The sequence below is a fragment of the Coregonus clupeaformis genome, chromosome 10 (assembly GCF_020615455.1).
Source record: "Coregonus clupeaformis isolate EN_2021a chromosome 10, ASM2061545v1, whole genome shotgun sequence".
Classification (NCBI taxonomy): Eukaryota; Metazoa; Chordata; class Actinopteri; order Salmoniformes; family Salmonidae; genus Coregonus; species Coregonus clupeaformis.
In genome coordinates this window covers 31,740,450-31,765,123 of record NC_059201.1, presented here as the reverse complement: position 1 = coordinate 31,765,123, position 24,674 = coordinate 31,740,450, and the positions used below count along the sequence as shown (strand labels likewise).

General features: G+C 42.4%; 2 protein-coding genes and 1 long non-coding RNA gene across 17 annotated transcripts in view; 1 reads left to right on the top strand and 2 right to left on the bottom strand.

Annotated features, from left to right (window-relative positions):
- Positions 1-974: 974 nt before the first annotated feature.
- LOC121575024 (protein SAND) lies at positions 975-8,865 on the bottom strand. Its single transcript, XM_041887793.2, has 6 exons — positions 8,719-8,865; positions 8,199-8,364; positions 3,260-3,646; positions 2,266-3,031; positions 2,002-2,149; positions 975-1,789 (listed from the first exon to the last, which is right to left on the bottom strand). The coding sequence occupies exons 2-6, from the start codon at positions 8,329-8,331 to the stop codon at positions 1,649-1,651; spliced, it is 1,575 nt and encodes a 524-aa protein (XP_041743727.1). The 5' UTR covers positions 8,332-8,364; positions 8,719-8,865; the 3' UTR covers positions 975-1,648.
- On the top strand, positions 8,439-15,479 carry LOC121575025. 12 transcript variants are annotated; one of them, XR_006002274.2, is made up of 13 exons: positions 9,314-9,468; positions 9,673-9,784; positions 9,922-9,979; positions 10,120-10,206; positions 10,313-10,352; positions 10,469-10,596; positions 10,690-10,739; positions 10,904-11,010; positions 11,122-11,207; positions 11,302-11,397; positions 13,275-13,599; positions 13,767-14,158; positions 14,380-15,479. It is a non-coding gene; the product is annotated as an uncharacterized LOC121575025 (long non-coding RNA). The 12 variants fall into 12 exon arrangements; XR_006002275.2 differs by having other exon boundaries at positions 11,284-11,397; XR_006661482.1 differs by having other exon boundaries at positions 11,122-11,397; positions 13,767-13,860; positions 14,108-14,158.
- Positions 15,480-15,819: 340 nt separating this feature from the next.
- The window catches only part of LOC121575021 (metabotropic glutamate receptor 6-like), a 24,701-nt gene continuing 15,846 nt past the window's right edge, over positions 15,820-24,674 (bottom strand). For 3 of the 4 annotated variants that reach the window (XM_041887787.2, XM_041887789.2, XM_041887788.2), the window contains exons 8-12: positions 22,390-22,529; positions 20,085-20,708; positions 19,599-19,910; positions 17,625-17,860; positions 15,820-17,332 (exon numbers count right to left, since the gene is read on the bottom strand). In XM_041887787.2, coding sequence (XP_041743721.1) covers positions 17,329-17,332; positions 17,625-17,860; positions 19,599-19,910; positions 20,085-20,708; positions 22,390-22,529 — 1,316 coding nt within the window. In that variant the 3' untranslated portion in view covers positions 15,820-17,328. The remainder of the gene's footprint in view (positions 17,333-17,624; positions 17,861-19,598; positions 19,911-20,084; positions 20,709-22,389; positions 22,530-24,674) is intronic. The other variant, XM_041887790.2, reaches the window with a different exon arrangement.

Sequence of the window (24,674 nt, the reverse complement as noted above, 5' to 3'; positions counted from 1 at the left end):
CTTACCAAGGAGGGGGTAAGAAAATCAACTGTCTCTTGTATGTGGTTAAATAGTTACTGATGCCAGTTGTCCTATGATAGCCTACAGACAAAATTCTCACAATGTGTTGTATTCAGACATGAACATGTACACATTACATTTCATATCACATTTATTTTTTATCATAATATTAAGTCACTAATCTCTAGGAACATTTGTAAAATGTTGGCAGATCTAGAAGCTAGACTTGTGGCACAAATTAACAGTGGTGTAAAGTACTTAAGTAAGAAATACTTGCAAGTACTACATAAGTATTTTTTGGGGGTATCTGTACTTTACTATTTATATTTTTGACAACTTTTACTTCACTACATTCTTAAAGAAAAGAATGTACTTTTTACTCCATACATTTTCCCTGACACCCAAAAGTACTCATTACATTTTGAATGTTTGCAGGACAGGAAAATTGTCTAATTCACACACTTATCAAGAGAACATCCTGGTCATCCCTGCTGCTTCTGATCTGGCGGACTAAACACATGCTTCGTTTGTAAATTATGTCTGAGTGTTGGATATCCGTAAATTAAACAAAACAAGAAAATGGTGCCATCTTGTTTGCTTAATATAAGGAATTTTAAATGATGTATACATTTACTTTTAATACTTGAGTAAATTTAAAACCAAATACTTTTAGACTTTTACTCAAGTAGGATTTTACTGGATGACTTTCACTTTTACTTGAGTCATTTTCTATTAAGGTATCTTTACTTTTACTCAAGTATGACAATTGGGTACATTTTCTACCACTGCAAATTAATCAGCTACAATACCCTAATAAGCTCCAGTCATCACACCCCATTAGTTTAGCACAACTCTGAAGGCAATTAGGTAAGGCATGAAATGTGAGGGAAGGCTTTTGATGACTCTCAAGGTGAATGTGAAAATTACAGTATTTTTCTTAATCAAATGGGATGGACCCCATGAAACACTTATAATTTGTGAGATAACAACAAAAATCATATTAATACAGACACCTCAGAGATTCCCATCTTAAAATAAAGATACTTTCCCAATTACATCATCTTTGATGGTGAAAATCCATGATCCAAAACATTAATCCAAGCAACAAATAAAGACACAAATAATAATTTTACATGTCAGGCGCATACTAGAGACAAGACAAAAACAAATCTAGTTCCTTTTCAAGATGGTCAGTCTCTATTGGCTATGTTTGTAGGTTACTGCTAAAACAACACACAGCATTCCTCATGTCCAGGTAGTGATTCCATACAGTGACAGTTTAAAATAATAATCTTATAGCAACAGGGCATTGTTATTGTTATTAATTGAAATGTCTGCTGCGTATCTCTCAATTCCCATAGGGCAATCACCGTAGTTAAACCAAACAATTAAAATCATAACATTACGTTTGATAAAACATAGCTGTACCCTCATTGTGATGACCTCATTTGACCCCCTGATGACCATAGACTGAAGGGTCTGCAAAGAGCAAACACAGACTGCATATGCACAACAGTGATGCATGATGGTTTGTTGGCATTACATCCATGGCCTCCAATAGTTTCCATCAGACTTCAACGTCATGAGGCAGGTTTAGAGGGCCAGGGCTTCTTGGAACTGTAGCTAGGTCAGCTGGGGGCCTGGGGGCTCAGTATGTCAGGGGACTAAGGATGAAGAGGCGGTCCTCCTCCCTCCTGATCCACTTCAGCAGCTTATTAACAGCAGCCACGGCCATGGCCTTGGTCCCAAGGGGACTGAAACAGAGGTAGAGCTCAAAGCCACTGGTCACCTAAAGGAAAGGTAGGGTAGAGGTGGTGGAAGAGGGTTTAAAGGGGAGATTAATAACCATGGTACTACAGATATCCCCTGAAGAGATCCTTATGAACCAATATCTTTATTATGCACTGCAAGACTGCATTTTAACATCTAAAGATGGTATCAATAAAATGAGATGTATAACAATGTATGCAAATCTATAGATTGGTATAACACTATGCTTACCCAGGCCAGCAGGTTCTCAGTCTCTCCACAGCGGTAGATGGAGCGCAGGGGACGTGTCGGTTGGTGCAAGCGGCTGTGGAGGTACTGGTACGATCCCATCAGCCTCTCCTGCTCCTCTACAGATTGGTATGGCAAGGGCAGCTCAGGGCTGATGGAGAACACAGAAACATAATGGTTGAATTGGTGGTAAGCCAGGATGGGAGATTGGTAACAAGGACTTTTAACCACATAAGCCATCATGTGTGTCTGATGATCCATGCTCACCTAGTGTAGAGCCCTGAGCTCTTGGACTTGTACAGAAAGTGCCTGAGCTCTGGGATTCCGACCTGGGTGACAGAGTAGCTAGGGCACTTCAGCGCCTCCTTCAGGGCCTGGTAGGCAGTGCGTCGGCTCAGCCTCTCCAGGAAGCGGCGCTTGCAATCCGATAGGTTAAAGAAGTCCTCCCGGTCGGTGGACACCAGGATGAGGCAGAGGTCAGAGGCAGGCTCCATGTAGGAGATGTGGGCGTGGAAGAAGCCAGCAGTGTTGAACTTAGGGAGGCAGATGGGCGTCCAGCCTTCGCCCTCGCGGAAAGATGACGAGGAGCCCACCAGGTTGAAGAGCAGGTGCAGGTCCATGTGGTGCAGGTACTGGTCCTTCTTGCGCACCAGGGTGACCAGACGGTCCCCAGCCAGGAGGATGGAGAAGACCAGGCTCTTGGCCTTGGCGGCCTGAAGGCTGGAGGAGACCAGGTCACGGGTGGAGCTGGCCAGGGGAAGGCAGGTGACAGCACTGAGGAGCAGGCCCGGGTCGCGGTCCAGCAGACGCAGCAGGTTGTCAGTGAGGTGCTCGGAGCCTGCCAGTAGGCGACGCAGGTCGTAGTTCTGCTTGTGCTGGAAGATGTGGTTGAGCTGGGTGAGGGTGAGCAGGCTGACGATCTGGTAGTAGATGTACTGCAGCTCACGCGTCAGCTCTCTGTCTGACTGACAGGTCCGGGATACGCCCACCAGGACCAGAGGAGTCTTGCGAAGGAACACCACTTTGTAACCGTCTTGAACAGAAGATTTGAATGAGAGGGCAATGAAACATCTACAGTACTAGTAGATAGGTGCAGCCTTTCTTGCAATATGGCATGTCTTACCGACAGAACTACCGACTGAGCTTTCAATTATGTAGCCTACTTCATAGTTGTTCACCATGTTTCATTGACAAAAACTGCAAGGCTACTCTAACTCTAATTTGCCCATTCACAGAGATACTACCCACATCATCTACTTACCTGCGTGAATGGAGCGGATGATATTCTTGTCTGCCTCCACGACGGAGACCAGTGCCATCATGACCCCCATGGTGCTGGAGAGGGCTTCCTCCGTGCCGTAGCGGGTGTAGATGGGCTTGCCTGCCTCGCTCAGTACAAACACATGCTTCCTGTGGCTACGCCAGGCCTCACTGCACACATCCTCTTCCTTACTCATGCTTTCTGGGCGCTCCTCCTCTACCTCCACCTCCGGCTGCTGCTCCTCCTGGGTCTCCTGCTCAGCCCCCAGACACAGAGCCTCCTCCTCTGCTGACTCTCCAAGCACAGAGTCTCCTTCAGGTTCAGTCTCAGCAGTCAGGTCTTCAAAGGACTGTGCATGAACAAACATGGCACTCTCCTGGCCAGCACCTGTGGCGATGAGATAATGTTTTTAACACAGTGATTCTGTACATAAACCCATCCTCATCAACATCTGAATACAGGGGGAAAATGTATAGCTTAACTGACTGTCCTGACAGCAAACCCTGGGTTAAACATTTGTCTTTTATACTATTATTTACTAATGTCAATTGATAAAACAGTGACATCTAGCAGGCAACATTTTTAAATGAGTACAAGCGTAATAAAGTAAAAGTGAAATCAGTTTATGGATGTTCTTGGAAGGACAGAGAACTGAGCTGCTTCAACTGTGCTTTGACTATGACACTAACAGCCATTCCAGACAGAGGTCATGAGTGGTGTGCATTATGATAGCCTCCAGGAGAACTGCACTATGACGTGAGTGCCTAAGGCGAATGGGGAAAAAGAGGGAGGCCATCTTTCATATCCTGTTTGGATATTAATCTAATCTAGATGACACTTCCATCTGCCGTAAGAGTTCCCAAGCCTTTTCCCAGGTCAGACTAGAATTTAAGTTCTCCCCTGGAAAATATACAAAACAGCATGCCAGCAAATCTGAGTGGGGCTGAAACTGTGGGCATTATTTAAATAAATCTTTAAAACTTTTTAGCTTTGCTTTTGCCTAGGGTGCTCTTAGTCTTTGTTATTTTAGCAAATCATTTATATTTTAAATTACATTTCAGCTTTTAGTTTTTACCATGGATTAGTCTCTACAGTCGTGGTCAAAAGTTTGGAGAATGACACAAATATTAATTTTCACAAAGTCTGCTGCCTCAGTTTTTATGATGGCAATTTGCATATACTCCAGAATGTTATGAAGAGTGATCAGATGAATTGCAATTAATTGCAGAGTTCCTCTTTGCCATGAAAATGAACTTAATCCCAAAAAAACATTTCCACTGCATTTCAGCCCTGCCACAAAAGCACCATGTCAGTGATTCTCTCGTTAACACAGGTGAGAGTGTTGATGAGGACAAGGCTAGAGATCACTCTGTCATGCTGATTGAGTTAGAATAACAGACTGGAATCTTTAAAAGGAGGGTGGTGCTTAAAATCATTGTTCTTCCTCTGTTAACCATGGTTACCTGCAAGGAAACACATGCCGTCATCATTGCTTTGCACAAAAAGGGCTTCACAGGCAAGGATATTGCTGCTAGTAAGATTGCACCTAAATCAACCATTTATCGGATCATCAAGAACTTCAAGGAGAGAGGTTCAATTGTTCTGAAGAAGGCTTCAGGGCACCCAAGAAAATCCAGCAAGCGCCAGGACCGTCTCCTAAAGTTGATTCAGCTGCGGGATCGGGCACCACCAGTGCAGAGCTTGCTCAGGAATGGCAGCAGGCAGGTGTGAGTGCATCTGCACGCACAGTGAGGCGAAGACTTTTGGAGGATGGCCTGGTGTCAAGAAGGGCAGCGAGGAAGCCACTTCTCTCCAGGAAAAATATCAGGGACAGACTGATATTCTGCAAAAGGTACAGGGATTGGACTGCTGAGGACTGGGGTAAAGTCATTTTCTCTGATGAATCCCCTTTCCGATTGTTTGGGGCATCCGGAAAAAAGCTTGTCCGGAGAAGACAAGGTGAGCGCTACCATCAGTCCTGCGTCATGCCAACAGTAAAGCATCCTGAGACCATTCATGTGTGGGGTTGCTTCTCTGCCAAGGGAGTGGGCTCACTCTCAATTTTGCCTAAGAACACAGCCATGAATAAAGAATGGTACCAACACATCCTCCGAGAGCAACTTCTCCCAACCATCCAAGAACAGTTTGGTGACGAACAATGCCTTTTCCAGCATGATGGAGCACCTTGCCATAAGGCAAAAGTGATAACTAAGTGGCTCGGGGAACAAAACATCGAATTTTTGGGTCCATGGCCAGGAAACTCCCCAGACCTTAATCCCATTGAGAACTTGTGGTTAATCCTCAAGAGACGGGTGGACAAACAAAAACCCACAAATTCTGACAAACTCCAAGCATTGATTATGCAAGAATGGGCTGCCATCAGTCAGGATGTGGCCCAGAAGTTAATTGACAGCATGCCAGGGCGGATTGCAGAGGTCTTGAAAAAGAAGGGTCAGCACTGCAAATATTGACTCTTTGCATAAACTTAATGTAATTGTCAATAAAAGCCTTTGACACTTATGGAATGCTTGTAATTATACTTCGGTATACCATAGTAACATCTGACAAAAATATCTAAAAACACTGAAGCAGCAAACTTTGTGAAGACCAATACTTGTGTCATTCTCAAAACTTTTGACCACGACTGTACAGTCCTCACTTGTTCTCTGCTTTTCCTGTTTGAACTCCCATGGCTGTTATCTACAGATTGTCTGTCTCGTACTCTTTTTATTGTTTTTATTCATTTTTCTGTAAAGTGCATTGCGTTGCATCCGTGTCTAAAATGTGCTATATAAATAAAGTTGGATTTAAAAAATGAATGTCCCACTGTTAAATGCCCACATCAGTAGAAATCCACTTTTTCGAACTTAAAGACAATGGCCAGTGCTTACCCAATATGTTGTGCTCCTGAGTGGCGCAGTGGTCTAAGGCACTGCATCGCAGTGCTAACTGTGTCACTAGAGATCCTGGTTCGAATCCAGGCTCTGTCGCAGCCGGCCGCGACCGGGAGACTCAAGGGCGGCGCACAATTGGCCCAGGGTAGGGGAGGGAATGGCCGGCAGGGATGTAGCTCAGTTGATAGAGCATGGCGTTTGCAACGCCAGGGTTGTGTTCGATTCCCACGGGGGGCCAGTATAAAAAAATATATATATGTATTCACTAACTGTAAGTCGCTCTGGATAAGAGCGTCTGCTAAATGACTAAAATGTAAATGTTGCGTGTCGATAAGTCATCGTTTTAGTCAAAGTATGACATATTTGGCTTGAAGTGACAAATCCAAACTGCCTACTTCATGCAAATCCTTGTGAATACGGTGTTTTTATTTTTCCAAAGTTATTCCTCTTAATGACTGAGATGAGCCAAATAGCCTTGTGTCCACCTGGCCGCTTGAGCCATGGAGCAAATTAAAATAGGGCCGGCAAACAATCTTTCAATAGTTATCCATATTACCGGAGCTTCATCTTATTTTTTCTAACTATTTCTAAGGCGGATTCGCGGCCGCAATTTATGGAAGACGCCAAAACTTTGGAGATAACAATAGATGGCAAAGTCAAAGATAGGCCAGTTGTTTCCATCTGTGGCAAAGTTGTTCCTTATCACAAATCCAGCTCCAGAACCAGCCATAGAGCCAACTGGCAAATCTTTTGAATACGGTGTAGTAAAAAAAAAAACTCAAGATGCATTTCATCTCTAGGACAGGAAATTATGTCGATGTCGATGCCAAGAGGCGGGCCTTTAAAAAGTTCCTTTCCAGGGCATAAGACTTAATTGGTTCATTGGCCATGCACTGCCAAAGTATTGGTCAAACAAAACTCATTGTATGCCATTTCTATCCCACTCGAGTTGTGTTCTGATTACAAGGGTCCTCTGTAGCTCAATTGGTAGAGCATGGCGCTTGTAACGCCAGGGTAGTGGGTTCGATCCCCGGGACCACCCATACGTAAAAATGTATGCGCACATGACTGTATGTCGCTTTGGATAAAAGCGTCTGCTAAATGGCATATTATTATTATTAAGGGGATCCCTGAAGAATTTGCTATCACAAAAGGGGTCTCCAGACCCAAAAAGTTTGAGAACCCCTGTTTTAAAAGAAAGTTGAAAGTCAACACTGGTGGTGCAAGCCAACAAAAGCCTACCAGTTCTAATTGAGTCCTATTTTCTCAGTAATGCTAATGTTTTTATCAGCAGAGCCAGCAGCATTAATCACTCCTGATGAATAGGCTACTGTATTTCCTTCCCTAAAACAAATCTGTATCATGACCTTCAGAGAAGGCAAATAAAAAAACGTGCCATATCAATCATAATCCAACATACTCTCATAGTCTGAAACAGAACAAATAAGACAAGCAAAGCCTACCACTTATTTCAAAGACCACTTATTCTAAATCCAGGAAGCAAGGTATGTGGATGAGAAAGGATACATGTGAGCTCTTGTGCAGCGACATTCCTACTCCCTCTTATCCAGCCAACACACTGGCGGTTTGGTCACAGAGGTAGCATGGTTCAAAATGTGTCAAAGCGGTTTCTTGGAAAACGTCACATGATGAAATTGAGTAAATGGTAGATTCAACAGTTATTTCATGCTGCGGTCTCTCCCGTGAAACAAGAGCTGTTAGCCCAATCAATAGTGAATGTGGATTGTAAAGTATTTATTTGAAACTATTTCCAATGAAAATAATAATTATTATTTTTAGGTCCATAGTTGGCCAAGTGCAATATCATAAGCAGCCTATTTACCCTCTGTTCAAGTGGACACATATTTCAATTAGATAAATATACATTTTCTGTCACCATAAAGTTGCATTGTTCAGAACTATGACTGGATGTGTAATTCAGACAGGGGAGCTGGTCTGTAGTAACATGACATCTACAGTAAGTAGGCTACAAGTGGATATCGGTCACTGGAAAGTGATGCCATTATTTGAGTAGCCATGCCCACCTGGTTCTGTGCCCTCCACCAGGCCTGGCATGGGGCTTTCAGACCTCTCATTGCGGAGACGGTCCACTGGTGCCAGGGTGCCATTCTGCTGGACCTCCCACGGTACACCCTTGTTGTGGACGTCTACAGCCATCACTGCTGCATAAGTTACTACAGGGACAACCACCTGTAACACATGATAGTAGATACCAAGTCTGTCAACATCTCAAAAGGGGCAAAGGTCAACATGTTTACAAAACAGTGAGTTTCAGTATGCGCATCAGGCTCTCGTGTTGTGCACCCTGACTCCAAGTTGAGTACACTGACTGTGTTTCTGTGACTATGTATACATGTCATGTTAAAGATGAGAGGGTAAGATGACTGGTACAACCGTCGACAACTTTAGCTAGCTAGCACGTTTATTAACTAGCTAGTTTGATAGCGTAGCTAGCTAGTTCTGCAGCTAAATAGGATAGTTAGCTAGCTAGGAAGCTAAAGCATTTTCCTGCGTGTACACAAATTATTCTCAAATCATAGCTACCTTTCATTTCTTCGAGTAGAATTAAAATGCATGTTAAATGTTGTAACGTTATCGTAAACCGTTGTTTCACTCCTTGAGTGTAAAAGAATACCCCCTCTAGCGGGCGCGCATCTCCTGACAGAGGTCACGGAAGTACAGTTCCTCTATCATTGAATTATGGGGAATGAAGTATTTTCTCCCTATTTTGAGTGTATTGGGTACGTTCCCGAATGCGTCTATTTTCACTTTAAAAGCCTCGTTTTAAAACCCTTGATGCTGCGTAGATTCGTTCATATTTTGTAATATAATATAATATGCCATTTAGCAGACGCTTTTATCCAAAAAGACTTACAGTCATGTGTGCATACATTCTTACGTATGGGTGGTCCCGGGGATCGAACTCACTACCCTGGCGTTACAAGCGCCATGCTCTACCAATTGAGCTACAGAGGACCACATTTACTGATGGATTACAATTTTCAGTGTGCCAAACTCTCTAGTTTTGTGGTGGTTAACAATATCTCGAGTTAGAACGTATGCGATGGTCTAGCTCAGACAAAGAAAACAGAAAGAAAGATATCTGAACGTACCCCTTTGATGATTAGGTACACACAAGGGGCGGATACTTTTACCTTCAAACTGTGCGGCGCGAGTGTTGTATGTGCGATAGCTAACTAGCTGTAAACAACCAATGCAGGGGAAGTTTTACATTTATGAGAGCTGAAATGAATAATATAAGTATTAATTTAACATATACACAATAGCTTTTAGGTAAGTACGGGCGAATGTATGCAACACCCCCTGCTGTAGAGTAGGTGACAATGAGATAACAGCTAGCTAGTTAGCTAACATGAGTTTATTGTTTACTGTAACGTTTGATAACCATTGGCAATAATACAAAAGTTAGCTAGCAAGAGAACCAGCTAAGATGACCATGTTGAACACAAACATGATTAATTGCTTTTTTCTTGACAGGGTGGTCGTCAAAAATGGCTATTCGTGCCTACTACACCATCTGTTCCGATTTCTTCGATCACTCAAGAGATGTGGCAGCCATCCATTGTGGACACACCTTCCACTATGAATGGTGAGTTACCAATGGCAGTCAGAGGAATCAGTCAACATGTAGGAAATATTATGGCCCGCTAGTAATTGTGGCTCTAGGTAAATGTAGTTGTCTAGCTGTTGTTAAATGACAGTTGTTTTTACCCCTTCTGCTTACAGTCTTCTTCATTGGTTTCAGACTGCTCCCAACAAGACCTGTCCACAATGTAGAAAACAGGTAGGACTTGCTATACTGGTGTCCCCTTCTGAACACTGGTGATTCATTCTGCATGCATTACATCAATCCCATTCCACTCAAAATGACTCTACAAATACTTCTTCTGCATGTTTCTCTTTATGTCCGGACTCTCCCCTCAGGTTAGCACCAGACACATTATCAACAAGTTGTTCTTTGACATTAGTGGTGAAGAAGAGGGATCCTCTGCTGACCCAGAGAGTTTGCAGGTAGGCCTACACAAGGAGGAAACACTATATTTACGGCATGTGGATTGGGGTTCATATTATTGTATGATTTGTCGTTTATTCAGTGTTTCGTTCATTTCTTCTGCAGAATGAGCTCAATAGAATGAAAGCTGTTTTAAGTACCAAAGGTAAGACGCCAGTGAACAAAACTGATGCTTGCTTTGATAGACGATGTGTCATTATGATGGTGTAACTATTTTGCATTTTGTACTGCTGAAACATTGACTTGTATTTTTATCCTCAGAGAGAGACTGAAGGGACAGACTGAAGATGGTAGAACGCTTGAAGGAGACTGTAGACGGGCAGAAGAAAGACCTGGACATTGTGAGGAAGGAGATTGGTGAGAAAGAGATGCTCTGCTCAGCTCTCAGGGTAGGTGCCAAGTTTTCAAACACAAAGACACATGTATTTACATGCTCCTATCTACCTGACATGTCTCTAACATGTAGTTTTATTTTTACCCAGGCTGCCAAGGAGGAGGCCCGATGACTCCAGACGAAAATAAAACATGAGAGGTAGCCCTCAGACACACACTCACGCAATAATAATTAGCACGCTATCGTGCCAACCTTAACCATACTTTGCTGGCTTGTATATTTTACTAGTGTGTGTGTGTGTGTGTGTGTGTGTGTGTGTGTGTGTGTGTGTGTGTGTGAGTGTGTGGCCTTGTCCTTCCCAGTCTGGATGTGGTGTTGCAGGATCAGAGAGCTGAGGTCGAGTCCATGATATGGGTGTTGGCCAGGCTGCCGTGGAGCAGCTTTCAATCTACTGCATTTCTCTCAAGAAGTAAGGAACATCAAACTCATAGCTGCTGTGTGTTACTGTTGCACTATACATTGTCAGGGGCATCACTGTTTTGGAAGTATTTGTATCAAGTAATCCTATTATCGTTTGCAGAGAGTATGACAACCTAAATGGGAGCCTCAGATCTTCAAACGAAATGTGAAAAAATCAAAAGGGAGGTGTTTGCTTCAAACAACAAGGTAATGGATGTAAACAAATCACATTAATTGAAATGTTCTGTGATAATGTCGGATGTGTCTCTCCTTCCAATTTCAGACTGACTGTCTCTCATAGCTCTGTAGTTACGTAAAGCCACAATGGAGATGAACAGGACCAAGGATGACATGAAAGCTGTCCAAAATGACTTGACCAACGCAGACAGAGATCACCGTAAGAAACCCCCATTCTTGAAATTATAAGCACTATACAAATTGCAAAGCTATGTTTCATTTGTATAATAAAAATACGAATTTAATTTACTACTCACTAATTTGTGTTTTTAATAAAAAAGTTGAGATTCTTCAAAAGACCTAACAAATCCTTGAGCAGACTAGTCTTTTGGGGGGTTTGTCACTTCACCAATCGATTCTCTGCACAACACATGTTACTTAGTATACAGTGCATTCGGAAAGTATTCAGACCCCTTGACTTTTTCCACATTTTGTTACATTACAGCCTTATTCTAAAATTGATTAAATAAAAAATGTTGCTCATCAATCTACACACAATACCCCATAATGACAAAGTGAAAACAGTTAATTTTTTTAATTATTGCAAATGTATAAAAAATGGAAAAATACCTTATTTACATAAGTATTCAGACCGTTTGCTATGAGACTCGAAATTGAGCTCCGGTGCATCCTGATTCCATTGATCATCCTTGAGATGTTTCTACAACTTGATTGGAGTCCACCTGTGGTAAATTCAATTGATTGGACATGATTTGGAAAGACACACACCTGTTTATATAAGGTCCCACAGTTGACAGTGCACGTCAGAGCAAAAACCAAGCCATGAGGTTGAAGGAATTGTCCGTAGAGCTCCGAGACAGGATTGTGTCAAGATACAGATCTGGGGAAGGGTACCAAAACATTTCTGCAGCATTGAATGTCCATAACAACACAGTAGCCTTCATCATTCTTAAATGGAAGAAGTTTGGAACCACCAAGACTCTTACTAGAGCTGGCTGCCCGGCCAAACTGAGCAATCAGGGGAGAAGGGCCTTGGTCAGGGAGGTGACCAAGAACCCGATGGTCACTCTGACAGAGCTTCAGAGTTCCTCTGTGGAGATGGGAGAACCTTCCAGAAGGACAACCATCTGCAGCATTCCACCAATCAGGCATTTTATGGTAGAGAAGCCACTCCTCAGTAAAAGGCACATGACAGCCCGCTTGGTTTGCCAAAAGGCACCTAAAGGACTCTCAGACCATGAGAAACAAGATTCTCTGGTCTGATGAAACCAAGATTTAACTCTTTGGCCTGAATGCCAAGCGTCACGTTTGGAGGAAACCTGCCACCATCCCTACGGTGAAGCATGGGGGTGACAGCATCATGCTGTGGGGATGTTTTTCAGCGGCAGGGACTGGGAGACTAGTCAGGATCGAGAGAAAGATGAATGGAGCAAAGTACAGAGAGATCCTTGTTGAAAACCTGCTCCACAGCGCTCAGGACCTCAGACTGCGGCGAAGGTTCACCTTCCAACAGGACAACGACACTAAGCACACAGCCAAGACAACGCAGAAGTGGCTTCGGGACAAGTCCTTGAGTGGCCCAGCCAGAGCCCGGACTTGAACCCGATCGAACATCTCTGTAGAGACCTGAAAATAGCTGTGCAGCGACACTCCCCATCCAACTTGACAGAGCTTGAGAGGATCTGCAGAGAAGAATGGGAGAAACTCCCCAAATACAGGTGTGCCAAGCTTGTAGCGTCATACCCAAGAAGACTCGAGGCTGTGATCGCTGCCTAAGGTGCTTCAACAAGGTACTGAGTAAAGGGTCTGAACACTTATGTAAATGTATTATTTCAGTTTTTTATTTGTAATACATTTGCAAACATTTCTAAACCTGTTTTTGCTTTGTCATTATGGGGTATTCTGTGTAGATTGAGGGGGAAAAAACAATTTAATCAATTTTAGAATAAGGCTGTAACATAACAAAATGTGGAAAAAGTCAAGGGGTCTGAATACTTTCTGAATGCGCTGTATAGATACCTTCTTGGTAGATCTGGTGTCAGTCACTGATGAGTTCTTTTCCCCCTTGTCTTTCAGCCCTGCCCCAGTGGAGCTGAAACAGCCCTGTCTCCACCAGCCTGCCGACAGTGAGGACATTGACCTCAACATGACCTTTGACATCACCACCCCTGACCCGGTGGATAAGAGGTTGTCACAGGTCCCATCAAGAAGATGCCTCTGGACCCAGCCGCTTGAGTCTCCCTCTACATTGTGTCATTGACGAGGGACATATGCTACTGACACTTATTTGTTAATAAACAGTTCTGATGAAGTATTGATCATAATTATCTTATGTTCTTTGTTTCTCAGGTTGTCGTCCTCGCCGACCAAACACCATTACAAAGCCTTGTTTGGAAGCAAGGTATTTTACCACTTCCAAGGGTTCACTTAACACATGCGCCACATGAACATACTTTTCTCTGGATAGGATCATTTGCTAAATTACTAATGTAATGTTACATTTTAGAGCTAGATGTGTTGTACATTAGTGTGCATGCTATAAGCTTCTGTGTTTGTGAATGATCTCAGGTCAGAGAGGAGGCGGCGTCCATGGATACCTTCTTCCGTAACGCCAACCTGTTCAGGAAGAAGACCTTCGGCAGCATGCTGGACCCCCAGAGGAGTAAACTGGGAGCTGTAGCTTTAACCTGACTATTGTCTTTCCATCACAACACTACAGTTACTGTATGGAGATTCTGGTCTCTTTCTTACTATGGGCCTGTTACACATGTTCAAACCCTCAATTACAGTAGTCAAGTACAGTGCACTCCACCTAAAGACTTCCATAACCAGACCCACTTATTGCCCTTGCCTTCCTGTCTTGTTCCTGACAGCGATATTACTAAATGTATCACTATCTCATATTCCAGGTCAGAAGTGGTTACGGTGGACTTGCGGGAAGGACCAAATTCTTCCAGCCTGTATCCTTTTCTTAAACCATACAATTCAGATGTACTGACAGGTATTTTTCATTGACATGGGTGTTGAAGTACGTATTGTGACTGTGTATTATATCCTCTATGATGTCTATTGACAGTTATGTTTGTTATACATTGCTGTAACTAATCTCATAGGAAGGAGGTACAGGTGAATGCCATTTGTTATGGAATGCCATTTTCCTTAATTCAGCCCCCCACACCAGTCTCCTTTGTCAGAGATTCGCCCGCTCATGATGAAGGCCAAGAGGAGAAAAAAATCCCGACCAGCTCCTCCCAAGATCTCCACCTGCCTTACTCTTAACAGTTTTCTGGAGTGACCTGTCCATCCCTTACTGATGCATGTGTGTCAGCTGGACCTCTGACACTAGCGACCAGCCCGTCTGGAGCAATAGAGAGGAGCAACCTGAATAGGTTTACCGGTCAGGTAAAAATAACTTGGACCTCTTACTTGAGGGCCTGCTCCAAGCTTTGGGCATGAATGGGCATAGCTGCTAGTTTGATGAAAATATTTGTTTTGGTGTATTGAGACCCCCTGTCTGTGTTAAGTAATTTTATGTTGAGACATTTTTTTTTTTTTCTAATTTATGATTTTGAGTGTGAGGAAGCGTTATCTGCTGACTGAAACAAGGGGGACTTTCCTGCATTATATCATTACTAGCATCTGTGAAAAGTCAGGCATTTGACTCGGTTGCACATTACACAAATCAATGTTTTATCTATCTTTCGCACTTGAACATTTCTTGTTTTACTTACACTGTCTGAATATTGTAATACAGAATTGTATTGGATATTTAGAAGTTGTTTCCCACTTCCCCAGAACATCATCCTCTTGTTTCAAGTGCTATTTTTCTTTTAGATGCATACTTTTACTTGTGATTAATGCGTAAGATCTCTTGTTTGTGAAATAATAAACTATCGTTATTTTCATAAAAACTGTTGAGTGTGGTGTGTTTAAAACGTTTTCTGTTTCTCCATTCTACACAGACCTGGATAAGGGTTTACTGCCAAATGCATCTCACTATGATACTGTAGTGGAGACATCTCCACACACTCTAGTCTCCACACTACAGAATGGTTAGCTTACCCAGTACAGTTCTGTTTTACTGTACAGGTTTAATCAATCTCCAGAAAGGGGCAATGTCAGCATGATGGCAGCCTCACTCAAAGGAAGAAAGCTACAGCTGTAGAAGTACAATGCCTGGGTGGAATTGTGGGGTACTGTATGTACTATTGGGTTTTATCAAATGGGGTTGTGATTATTCATATTTTTGTATATAACAGTAAGTATTATTTAATTTTACCCCCTTTTTCTCCCCAATTTGGTGATATCCAATTGTGATCTTGTCTCATCGGTGCAACTCCCCAACTGGCGAAGGTCGAGTCATTCGTCCTCCGAAACATGACCCGCCAAACCGCGCTTCTTAACACCCACCTGCTTAACCCGGAAGCCAGCCGCACCAATGTCAGAGGAAACACCGTTCAACGGACGACCAGTCAGCCTGCAGGCGCCCGTCCCGCCACAAGGAGTCGCTAGAGCGTGCGATGAGCCAAGTAAAGCCCCCGTAACCCGAACGATGCTGGGCCAATTGTGCGCCGCCCTATGGGACTCCCGGTCACTGCAATGCAGTGCCTTAGACCGCTGCGCCACGTGGGCCTATATATATAACAGTATTTTAAAATAAATAAATACCTATCTAAATAACAATTATTTGAATTTTTTTCAAACAGCTTTCTCCCTGAAAACCTGAGCAAAAAATAATAATCTTACTGCCAATAACTTAATGTTGCCAACTGAACCACCACCACTGCATGGCGTTAGAACTCACAAGATAGAAACGCAGTACCCCTCAGCACAGAGTGAATGCTACACGCATGCGTTCTGTGATCTAGGACTGCTAGGAATGTGACCTTAACTGGGCTAGTGTGATTTTGTGGACCATTATGGTGCCACAATATTCATTTACAAATAGGTTTATATAAAATAAAATCACTACTATATAATTTAAATTAAGGGAAACTTGTAACATTTCCATACATTTTGATACCACAAACCTGTGATTTTATGGCACAATATTGACAAACAAAAGTAGTCATTGATGCTGAAACCAGCATTGGAAACACAAATTATATTCCCAGTGATATTCTCAGTGAAATCTAGTATTACCATAAACTGTTCTCACAATTGCAACCCCAGCAGCACTGTAAAGAGATTTGGAACAATCTAGGGAAATGCCATACATTGTTGTGTAGTGTCTACCATACGTTGTTGTGATTCAGGTGCCTTACAGAACACAATATCCTGTTCAGAATCACTGGTTTCCTGTTTAGAGAGACTGCAGCAGCATATACAAGTCATTACTGCTAAAGCAATTAACACCAAACTGAACCAAAGCATTTCCTGTAGATGTTATAATATTAAAATAGTCCCTTACATGAGGTTTGATGTCAGTAATCAGAATTCCCTACAATTGTTTCTCTCTTTAACAGTATGTCCTCCAAGAACCCTACACTTATTCCAGGATTTAGTGGTGTATAGAAAAGCTAGTTCCTTCCAGTGTAATCAGTAAAAAAGAACGAGTCAAAGTCGTAACACTCACACACACAATACTATGGAAACATACATATAATGTACACACAAACACACAACCCATGCAGTGCTGATAAATCAAGCAAGCAAAGCTTCATTGTATTCTAAAGATCCTACTTTGGATCAACCAGTCGGGAAAAGGTTTATCATTTTATCAACTATTGATCCAAATAATTGTCCTGAGGAGAGAAATCAAAGAAGACCAATTCATTGCCATGGTCGATTTGAGATATCCTACTGTAAAAGGAGACACTGTGTCCTGAAATCTGGCAAAGCTGTCTACAATGTTCATTGTGTTCTGTTCAGGAATCAGGATGATCCAGGAGGATGATCCAATGCATCAACTGTTCCACTTACAGTCAGGTCACAGCACTTGTTGCAAGTCAGTCAGTGTTTATTTAGAATGACAGAAAAGTTAGCATCCTTTTTATTGTATTGCCGTCCCACCCATGTGACATTGTAGCCTTCACCATTGATCAAAAGCTGTGCTTTGCCAAGAGAGACCATGCTAAGCTGTCATCTGTTAGGCGCCAGGTGTCGTATTCATCTCTGGTTTCCTGCTGGGTTATCTAAAGTGATTGAAGAGAGAGACAATTACTATTGTCTTAGTGATAAATGAACACTAATCTGTTTCTATGTCATTGTGAATACATACAGTAACACAAGTGAAGGATCAGTGGACATACTCTTAGAAAAAAGTTATTCGGTTGTCCCCATTGGAAAACCATTATTGGTGACAGGTAGTTAACCTTTTTGGTTCCAGGTGGAACCCTTTCGGTTCCAGGTAGAACCCTTTTGGGTTCCAAGGGTTCTACCTTTTTTCTAAGAGTTCAGACTGGACACCATCTCAGCTTTACTCACTGTGATCTGTCAGGGACTATGGCGCTACTTTTGGACTCTCCGTTCTGCTTGTCTTCTTTCTGGGAGAGTTGTGTGGTCACTGCGGAAGCCACAGCCTTGAAGCTGCGCTTGCGTTTCTGCACATTCTGCTCTGGGTGGAAGATGATGACATAGACCTTAGGGATGTACAACATGCCCAGGGACACAGTGGCACTCAGGCTCATGGACACCGTCAGGGTGGTGGTCTGGATGAACATCTAGAGCAGATAGAAGGCAGGGTGAAAGTTAACAATAAATACCTCAGTATAAACCTAGACATTTTACAATAGGGTTTGGATTGCCTGGCTAGGTACTATGTGAATTGCATGTGTTGCATTCACAACTCAAAATATTAATTTTCTTTAAAATAAATCTATCCTATGCCTATAATTCATTATATTAAATCAGAGAATAACCTGAGAATGAGTATATAGTATTCTGAGGATATGCTGAGAATACAGTAAACTTGTACATTCCATTTTCCATGGCAATCCCCATGACACCTTTATTATGGCTAACTAATATAATATGTAAGAAGAAGCTATATAATGTGAAATCTCAGAGGTACACAGCATACAGACGTTGTTTCTTCATCTGAATGTTCAGGAGACGGGTGTGTTTTTAGCCTAGGATGAATTATTTATAACCCAGTAACTATAAACACTGAGGAGTGGTGCTCTATTCATGGGCCTTTTGCCTATTCATCTTGGTGTTCCTCTGTTGTCAGTCTGGCAACAACAAGAATGAGAACAGACTTGTGGTCTGAGTCCGATGCACTAACAATTCAAAAGCAATACACCTCATGAATTAAGAAATAGCTACATGGCACAATATCCTGAGGGGATAACCCACTTTTCTTTTTATTTCTATATTCTCTGTCCTCTTCTTTGTCATGGTTTTTATTGGCTCTCAATAACCTGGCCAGCACTGATGTGGCAACGCATGGATGACCAGGGAGCACCGTTCAAATTTGTTCATATTAAAGACATCACTGACCCCAGGCTAGTGCTAGGTACAGTATGGCTCAGCAACTAAGTGGCATTGAAATATGACAAAGAGCAGTTCTAATGAGACCCAAAGGCAATCCAGACCAGATAGGTATCTTTTCTTATCATGTGCATCAGCAATCAAGTCAACCATCCACACCAAAACAACACACATTGAAGCAAGTCAGTAGAAAATGTAAAAACATAGCCAACCCTAAGTTTGCCGTGCTCTCCAGAATCTAACACCTTCCATTCTCACTTCCCTATTGATCAGCCTGCAATTGTTGACACTTTTCTGAGTACCTCTCAAAATCTGTTGCATCAATACCCCTGCATTCCTATCTAATAACATTGCTTCATTGTTATTGTACTGCTATAATACTGTCTCCAACTAATGCGATCTGACAACTAAATGTTATTGATGCTATATTTAGACGTTCTAAGCTATGAGTAACTGTGTAATTGAATAGCATGTACAGGGTATTTCTTGTCTCTCAGAGACCCATTTTGTCCCTGAGCTCATCTGACCTCATTTCTGAGTTCCCCCCTCTTTTATTAATTTCATTTCCATTTGCGGAGGGTAAAATACTTTTAAATCACCTGGGGGTTGGATCATTTCAGGTTGACTGCCTCTTAATAACACACCCTACTAGTCTGAATATACTTCCATCTTTTAAATCCTGACCATTGTTCCACTGCTTTGTAAGCATAGAAATAAGCCACAAGCTAAATTGGCATCTGTCATTCAATGAAGAGGATGCTGAACATACTGTGAGTGCCTCATGGAAAAAATCTGATATGACAGGTAACAAACTAGCATTTGATAACAGTGTTGACAGTTCTTCAATAGAGAAGTTACCTCTAGAACTTATTGTAGAAAACATAGTTCTAGGGTTGTTGTTTTTTAAAGCACATCAAAAATGAAGTTTAAATACCAGCAATTATATAAATATAACATTGAATTTCAAACCTTCTCAGTAGACTGGGCTGTGCCAAAGAAGATGGGCACAAAGGCCAGCCACACGATGCAGGTGGTGTACATGGTGAAGCCAATGGGTTTGGCCTCATTGAAGGTCTCCGGCACCCCTCTGCTCTTGATGGCGTACACAGTGCAGGTCACCATCAGCACGATACTGTAGCTCAAGCAGAGGACAAGGGCCAGGTCGGACATGTCACATTTCAGGACCCCACGTGCAAACTCTGGGTTGGGCGGGCGCTGCTCCTCATAGTCTATGATGGTGTGTGGGGGCACCACTCCGAACCAGATGAAAACTCCAAGTAACTATGAATATACAGAGAATTAGAAAAAGATTGATGTGGCCCATGGTTCAGCAGTTCGAGCTAATTCTACTGTATACCATTCCAGACACCATTTCCTGTGTCTTTAACAAAACACTGTTGTATTACTGCCTCGTTTTCAACACATGCAGTAGGAGAGAGGCAGAAACCCACTCACCTGCACTCCAATGAGTATAAAGGTGATGATCAGCTGAGAAGCAGGGCTGATGAACGGAGGTGGCGTGACTGCTTTCTTGCCCTGCTCAAAGATACGGTAAATGCGGTTGGTCTTGGTGAGCATAGCTGAGTAGGTAATACACATGCCCAGGCCCAGCAGCAGCCTGCGGAATGCACACACTGGGGCGCTGGGCTCTGCGATCATGAGGAAGGTGATGAGGTAGATGAGGAAGATGCCTGTCAGGAGAACGTAGCTGAGCTCCCGGCCAGAGGCCCGGACGATGGGGGAGTCGTTAAAGCGGATGAAGGTGATGATGCATCCAGAGGTGGCTAGGATGCCCAAGACAGCCAGGAACACAGGGATGATGGCCCAGGGGGAGCTCCACTCCAGCTTGATAATGGGTGTGGACCGGCAGCCTGTCCGGTTTGACATGGGACGCATGTCGAAGGGACACATGTCACAGTTTAGCTCATCCAGCTGGTACTGATATCCATCACACAGCTCGCAGTGCCAACAGCAGGGCACACCCTTCACCATCTTCTTCCTCTCTCCTAGCTCACAGGGGAAACTGCACACTGAGTCAGGGACTGCACTGTCCCCACCCGACCACTGCATCTCCTCAACCTTCCACAGAAACAGAGACAGAAACAGAGACAGAGACAGAAACAATGCTGAAGAACATCAAGTGATAGCAACACTGATAAAGTGAACATCAACATACAGTACCTTCGGAAAGTATTCAGACCCCTTGACTTTTTCCACATTTTGTTACATTACAGCCTTATTCTACAATTGATTCAATTAAAAACAAATCCTCAGCAATCTACACACAATACCCCATAATGACAAAGCAAAAACAGGTTTTTATAAAGTTTTGCAAATGTATTAAAAATAAAAAACAGAACTACCTTATTTACATAAGTATTCAGACCGTTTGCTATGAGACTCGAAATTGAGCTCAGGTGCATCCTGTTTCCATTGATCATCCTTGAGATGTTTCTACAACTTGATTGGAGTCCACCTGTGGTGATTTCAATTGATTGGACATGATTTGGAAAGGCACACACCTGTTTATATAAGGTCCCACAGTTGACAGTACATGTCAGAGCAAAAACCAAGCCATGAGGTCGAAGGAATTGTCCGTAGAGCTCCGAGACAGGATTGTGTCAAGGCACAGATCTGGGGAAGGGTACCAAAACATTTCTGCAGCATTGAAACTCCCCAAGAACACAGTGGCCTCCATCATTCTTAAATGGACGAAGTTTGGAACCACCAAGACTCTTCCTAGAGCTGGCTGCCCGGCCAAACTGAGCAATCGTGGGAGAAGGGCCTTGGTCATGGAGGTGACCAAGAACCTAATGGTCACTCTGACAGAGCTCTAGAGTTCCTCTGTGGAGATGGGAGAACCTTCCAGAAGGACAACCATCTCTGCAGCATTCAACCAATCAGGCCTTTATGGTGGAGTGGCCTGCTTGGAGTTTACCAAAAGGCACCTAAAGACTCTCAGATCATGAGAAAAAAGATGATCTGGTCTGATGAAACCAAGATTGAACTCTTTGGCCTGAATGCCAAGCGTCATGTCTGGAAGAAACCTGGCACCATCCCTACGGTGAAGCATGGTGGTGGCAGCATCATGCTGTGGGGATGTTTTTCAGCGGCAGGGACTGGGAGACTAGTCAAGATTGAGGCAAAGATGAACGGAGCAAAGTACAGAGATTTCCTTGATGAAAACCTGCTCCACAGCGCTCAGGACCTCAGACTGGGGTAAAGTTCACCTTCCAAAAGGACAACGACCCTAAGCACACAGCCAAGACAACGCAGGAGTGGCTTCGGGACAAGTCTCTGAATGTCCTTGAGTGGCCCAGCCAGAGCCTGGACTTGAACCCGATCGAACATCTCTGGAGAGATCTGAAAATAGCTGTGCAGCAACGCTCCCCATCCAACATGACAGTTTGGAATTGGAGAAACTCCCCAAATACAGGTGTGTCAAGCTTGTAGCGTCATACCCAAGAAGACTCAAGGCTGTAATTGCTGCCAAAGGTGCTTCAACAAAGTACTGAATAAAGGGTCTGAATACTTATGTAAATGTAATATTTCAGTGTTTCTATGAATTAGCAAACATTTATAGAAACCTGTTTTTGCTTTGTCATTATGGGGTATTGTGTGGAGATTGATGAGCAAAAAAAACAATTTAATGAATTTTAGAATAAGGCTATAACCTAACAAAATGTGAAAAAAGTCAAAGGGTCTGAATACTTTCCGAAGTTACTGTAGCTAAATGAAATAAGCCAAAACAAATGTTTACATTGAGTCGCAGATGGTTTGTCCACTGGCCAATACACCGGTAGCCAGGGTTGGTGGTGTTGGAGAGCTGGAACTGGAAGATGTCATAGCGACCAGGAGCATCTCCATTCTCATTGAACATGACCCCAGTCCCTGCACTGCCTTTTGGATAGAGGAGCAAGGATTTTAAACAGGGCTACCCAGTATTGGGCAGTATATTGTATGCACTGTAGAGGGTCAGTAGTGTTCCCTGGTGCAATGCCTTTACCTTTGACCAAATAAAAATGTAACAATTGAGGAGGTGAACCTATAAGACTCATGTCTTATGCAACCAGGGCAAAGCTGAGCATAAGATTCTTCCTGCTGAGGGTTATTTTCCATACATGATGCTATTATTTCTGTACTCTCTGGTCTGTTGCCTTAACACTATAGCTTGTTCATGCCTGTTCCGTTCAGGCATTCAATCAGAGAGGGCTTTCTATACAAACAAAGGTCATCCACTAAGAGGGAAAAGGAAATAGCTATGCTTTCATAGAAAGCTCCTTGGACTCCAAACAGTGACAGAGAAAATACTTTTTTTATGAAAGATGGAGCTAAAAAGAGGAGTGTGTCTTGTGTATGAAGAAAGAAGAGAGGCAGCCCTGGGGAAGAAGAGTGCATTGAAGGGATGTGCTGTGTACTGTGGCTTAGTACATTAGCAGAGATCCCAAGGCTAATGCAGAGTGCAGTGCTGTCTTCAGACTGAACTCCCTCCACACTCCTCTCTTTAACCCATGGGACGTGATGGGAACCAGGAGTGGAAAAGGCTTCATGAAACCACGCACTGGGCACACCATGTTATTTCAATGTGGCAATTTGGGTAATATTTGGTTGAGAAGTTGATCAATGAGATTTCAACATTTATTCACCCACTGAGAAAGACAGCCAGAAGGTTGTTGAATTCCCAATGTGTTATCACTATGCTTTCAACCATCTTAAAGCACAACCAAATTACAATGGAAAAACAATGTCTGAATGTTGGTTTAGTTGTCATCTAAATGTGTTATCACTGCGCTTTCAACCATTTAAAAGCACAGCAAAGTTAATTTTTTTACTGCAGTGTGCTAAATCAGGGTCACACAGAGTGTTTCTTGGTAGTCTTAAACAAATCTACTTTGAAACAAACGTATACACCTCACACATATGGTTATGGGCTTACAAAAAATAAGTCACTTGTACCATGTCAATCCCAATATTACATGTTATATAAATCACAGAACACTAAAATATAACAAAACAGTTTGACATAGAAACACCGGATTTTCAGCGTTTTTTTTAAATAATGTTGATTAATTATGAAATTATGAAAACATTCCACCCATGAGGCCACTAGAGGGCGATTTGGTCATTTGACTGCAAGAAAGGTCTATAATGGGAATACAATGTCAGATATTTTGTATTATATCACTGTGCTTTATCTAATAGCACAACTAAATGTTACATTAAATGTTACATATTACATTAAAAGTACATAGTGCAAGTAATCAATGCCATTCAAGATTCTGCACAGATTAATCCTAATCCTATTCTTTAACTCATTTTTTGAGTTTAGTTGGAGACGTGAATCCAACATATGATTTGTTTGTCGACAAGTTAATAGGCTATTTATTGTATTGCAAAAGTGATATTGAATTGTGTTTGGTTGTCTACACATCAAAATATCAACATTTAAAGGAGATGTATCTTTTGTGCCACGGATTTAGTCTGGCTTTAGTTCCAGCTTGTCGGATTCATGTCTCCATATCAACCAAAAATCTAAGTGAAAGAATAGGACTAAATCAAATCAAATTATTTAAAGTGCATTTAAAGTTTATTTGATTTAGTCTTATTCTTTAACTTAGATTTTTGGTTGAGATGAAGATGTGAATCCAACATATTAATTATTAACTTGAAGATTACATTTGAAATCAACCAAAGTTTGAAACCTTAGGGCCTATATATATTGTCTATTTTTAGTTGAATTCTAGGTTGAATTGAAACAATAGCTGTTGATGACTTCACAAATGTATATAGGCCTAAATAGCGTAATTGATTATACAGTATATGATTTATAAAGTGTGGTTAGGCGTACATTACATTTGCTCTGTTAAACGTACCCTGTGAAATGACTTCGATAGCAACAGTGAATCTATTTAGTTATTACGAGATCGCTCAATATTCATTCTCACGACAACACATTGGTAGTAGTCAGTGACAAATATCAAAGGTAAGCAGGGCTTGGTTAAAACGCTGGATGGGAGACGAAATGGATAGATCAACTCTCCAGTA

What these genes read in the sequence shown, in the direction of transcription:
- LOC121575024 (XM_041887793.2), bottom strand. Translation starts at nt 8,331, where the DNA reads ATGGCTGTAGACGTCCACAACAAGGGTGTACCGTGGGAGGTCCAGCAG. An exon ending in GGTGGAGGGCACAGAACCAG is followed by an intron (nt 3,647 to 8,198) that starts GTGGGCATGGCT and finishes TCATCGCCACAG; the next exon opens with GTGCTGGCCAGGAGAGTGCC. An exon ending in AGCTCAGGGCTCTACACTAG is followed by an intron (nt 2,150 to 2,265) that starts GTGAGCATGGAT and finishes GTTCTCCATCAG; the next exon opens with CCCTGAGCTGCCCTTGCCAT.